The sequence below is a fragment of the Fistularia commersonii genome, chromosome 10 (genome assembly GCF_037954325.1).
Source record: "Fistularia commersonii isolate RoL2024-O1a breed Wild chromosome 10, RoL_Fcom_v1.0, whole genome shotgun sequence".
Taxonomy (NCBI): Eukaryota; Metazoa; Chordata; class Actinopteri; order Syngnathiformes; family Fistulariidae; genus Fistularia; species Fistularia commersonii.
This window is the reverse complement of record NC_141293.1, coordinates 9,205,445-9,208,683: the sequence shown is the minus strand read 5'-3', so window position 1 is coordinate 9,208,683 and position 3,239 is coordinate 9,205,445. Positions and strand designations below refer to the sequence as shown.

At 43.2% G+C, this 3,239-nt stretch overlaps 1 protein-coding gene across 1 annotated transcript; it reads right to left on the bottom strand.

The window, feature by feature from the left end:
- Nucleotides 1–1,689: 1,689 nt before the first annotated feature.
- hamp (hepcidin antimicrobial peptide) lies at nucleotides 1,690–2,664 on the bottom strand. Its single transcript, XM_086153653.1, has 3 exons — nucleotides 2,353–2,664; nucleotides 2,173–2,250; nucleotides 1,690–2,013 (listed from the first exon to the last, which is right to left on the bottom strand). Exons 1-3 carry the CDS (start codon nucleotides 2,437–2,439, stop codon nucleotides 1,909–1,911), a joined length of 270 nt encoding a protein of 89 aa, XP_086009779.1. The 5' UTR covers nucleotides 2,440–2,664; the 3' UTR covers nucleotides 1,690–1,908.
- Nucleotides 2,665–3,239: the final 575 nt, after the last annotated feature.

Sequence of the window (3,239 nt, the reverse complement as noted above, 5' to 3'; positions counted from 1 at the left end):
CTTTCAACATGCCATTTAGACTTACATCCATTCTCACACGCCATATAGACATCCAACCATTCACTCCCATTCACACATCTTGGCAATTGACATAGAGACCTCAGAATTAGAGTTGTATGTCTCAGCCTATGACAATAGACGATAGGCTCTGCCCCCCCACGACTCACAGCACTGAATGAATGAATGACTGAATGAATGGATGAATGAATGAATGACGCAAGAAAAACATTGCCTCAAAAAATCTCATTTTTTGTGGATCCGTTCAGATTTGCAGGCGCAGAATAATTCTCTTGTCATTTTTGGAAAAACTCACCCTGGGAATTTGTACCCAGAATCATTTAGCTGAGAGTCCCAAACAAATAAATGTATTCGACAAACAATCTTTTCCAGTCACATTTTATGTAATTACAGTCGTTCAAATCAACTCCTGTTCATTTCTTTAACGCTCTGATGGAAAACTTTGGAAGGAGACTCATGTATTTCCCTTTGAAAATATAACAGAGGGAATATCAAGCCTGGAAGAGATGCTGCGTCTTCCTGTCCTGTTTCTACCGTTGGGGTTCGAGCACCATGAGGAGTCTACATCCTGGCGCCAAGATGATTTTTAGCAGTGAGTTTCAAACATCACCATTCTATGAAACATGCAACTGTGTGTGTCTCTGTGTGTGTGTGTGTGATGCTCCTACTAATTTACCCCCAACAAACACACTGTTCAAAACAAAGGCTAGTGATAATCAGGAGAAAGTCGTCATATTGAGACGGCCTGCTGATTATTCATGCACTGTCAGCACAACTTTGCACTTAAACCTGGTGCTCCATGGAAGGGATTTATGTTTTTTTGGAGCAAGGTTGCAAACACTTGAAACACTTGAAAGCAATCTCATTCCTTCATTCATTCATTTTTTGCACTGTTTATCTTTTACTCAGGATTGTAGGGCGGCTGGAGCCGAGCCCAGCTGTCATTGAGAGGCGAGGGTTTAACCTCAGACAGGTCACCAGGTCACATTGAGACATTCACCCTCTCACTTACACATCTGGGTAATTCAGGGTCTCCAACTGACCCTACTAGTGTTTTTAGACAGTTAGAGGAAACCGGAGAACCTCGAGCAAACCCACGCAGACTTGCGGAGAACATGGAGACTCCACACAGGCCGGAATCCAACCGGGGAAACCCTCGCTGTGAGCCAAAATGCTAATTCTCCATGCTAATTCTTCTGAGCTGGACAGTCATATTTGCTGTGAAAGGATTAGTTAACCCTAGTAAATGCGTCGTTGTTGACCAGACTGATTTTTTTTTTATTCAAAAGCATGTTTGCATAGCTCTTCAGCCCCCTCGAGTGGTTGTGAAAGCAACTAACAGTAATCATCGGAGAAACAGTAGCTAGATCTTGACACCAAAGCGGACTAGATCCGAAACTTTATGTACTTGTACGATTTAAGCATGATTTTTTTAAATATTTGTTTTTAAATATTTACATATTGAAATTAATGTAAGTCCCAATTCAAATAAGCAAAAAGGTACAATGCTTACATGTAGTTTTTATGCATTTCAGGACATTTGGCCAAAACGCTAATTTTTGGTACGTATTCAATGTTTAATAAATCTCTCTGGCATATGACAACGCTTGTTTTAGAAAACTCTGCGGAAGCTCCAGCAAAGATAACATACAACAAACAGGAGCCGGTGTCTCGGGGGTTAAACATTGATCATTTATTGATTTTGACAGAAACTTATCTGATGGAGACAAACAATATATCTTGAGAATATTAAAAACATACAAAATAAATACAAAAACACTTGCGTGATATTCAGTGAATTATCTCTAAACACAGCGATGTTAAAGTGAAGTGGTGAACGGTACAAAGGGATGCAATAAATTAACATGCGCTGTGGGCGGCGGGGAATCGTCAGAACTTGCAGCAGAAGCCGCAGTCGTTGATTTTGCAGCAGTTGCAGCAGTAGCGGCACATGGGGATGTTGCTCCAACGCTTCTCCCTGACGCGGCTGGGCATCTGCGTCAACGATAAGACACGTTAGAAACTTGTACTTTTGTTTGTTTGTTTTCTCAGCTGAGCACAAGGGGCATCCAGCCCCCCCGGGGTCAACGCATCCACTTAAATGTTAATTTGCTCCGGCTAATTGGCTGAATCCGTTCAGTCAGTCGAACATACCAGCCATGATTCCACCGCCGCCTCTTGATGCGCCGCAACTGGAGTGTCGTTGCTCCCTGCCTCTTCCGGCTCGTGCACCTGTTAATGAATTATGCACATTTGGTGGCACCATGCCTTAGCATCCTGACAAAACATTTGCGGGACTAAAAAAAAAAAAAAAAAAAAAAAAGTCACCCTTACCCATGGGGACGGAGCTGCCGAGCTCTCCAGAATGCAAATGAAGGCAAGCACGAGTGTCACTGCAACCGCAATGCTGAACGCCTTCATTTTTTTTTTTTTAAATGGGTTAAACGGTCTATCAATTAAATCTTGTTTCTGATGATTACACCTGATGGGTCCTCGCTCTCAAAAGAGGCACCCGCTGAAGAGCACAACAATATCTTCTGCAGGTTCCTCAGCGCCAGTGATGGATGATGATTGTCTGGGAAAGTGGGTTTTCTCCAGATCTTCCGGTGACCCTTATCAGCTGTGTCCCTCTGCTGTGTGCTGGAGGAGGATGCAGAGCGTAGTGGCATTTATACACACCGGGGGCCCCCCTTGTTGCCTCATCTCCCTGAGGTGGGGGCCGGCCCGTTCCTGGCAACGGTTATCTAACTCCACCGGGGAAGTTTCTGACCTCCTCATTCCTCTTCATAGTTCTGCAACACAGAGAGGGGGAAATTCTCCTAATCTATTTTTGATTGTCTGTCCAACAAGAAAAAAAAGGGGGGGTGGGAGGGGGATGAAGGAAATATATCAAATCCGATATGAAGTTTTAAATTAAATTACTTTCCACAGACAGAGCACGTAATTCCGCACATGAACAAGTAACCCCGGCTGCTCGGGACCATCGGTTTTACATTATACGAAACCAATACGTATGCTGAATTGTCACTTTGCGAGAAAAAAGAAAAAAAAGAGATTAATCTAAAATGTGTCTGGGAGATTCCAACTGCAAACAGACCAGCGAGCACGGGTCAATATGTTGTACAACTGAATGAGCCGCACTTGTTTCGACCCACAAAATCCTTTACTAAGGAGAAAGAGAGTCACACTGGAATATCCTTTACTCAGTCTAAAGGATGTAA

What these genes read in the sequence shown, in the direction of transcription:
- hamp (XM_086153653.1), bottom strand. Translation starts at nt 2,439, where the DNA reads ATGAAGGCGTTCAGCATTGCGGTTGCAGTGACACTCGTGCTTGCCTTC. An exon ending in CGGCAGCTCCGTCCCCATGG is followed by an intron (nt 2,251 to 2,352) that starts GTAAGGGTGACT and finishes ATTCATTAACAG; the next exon opens with GTGCACGAGCCGGAAGAGGC. An exon ending in CGGCGGTGGAATCATGGCTG is followed by an intron (nt 2,014 to 2,172) that starts GTATGTTCGACT and finishes TCGTTGACGCAG; the next exon opens with ATGCCCAGCCGCGTCAGGGA.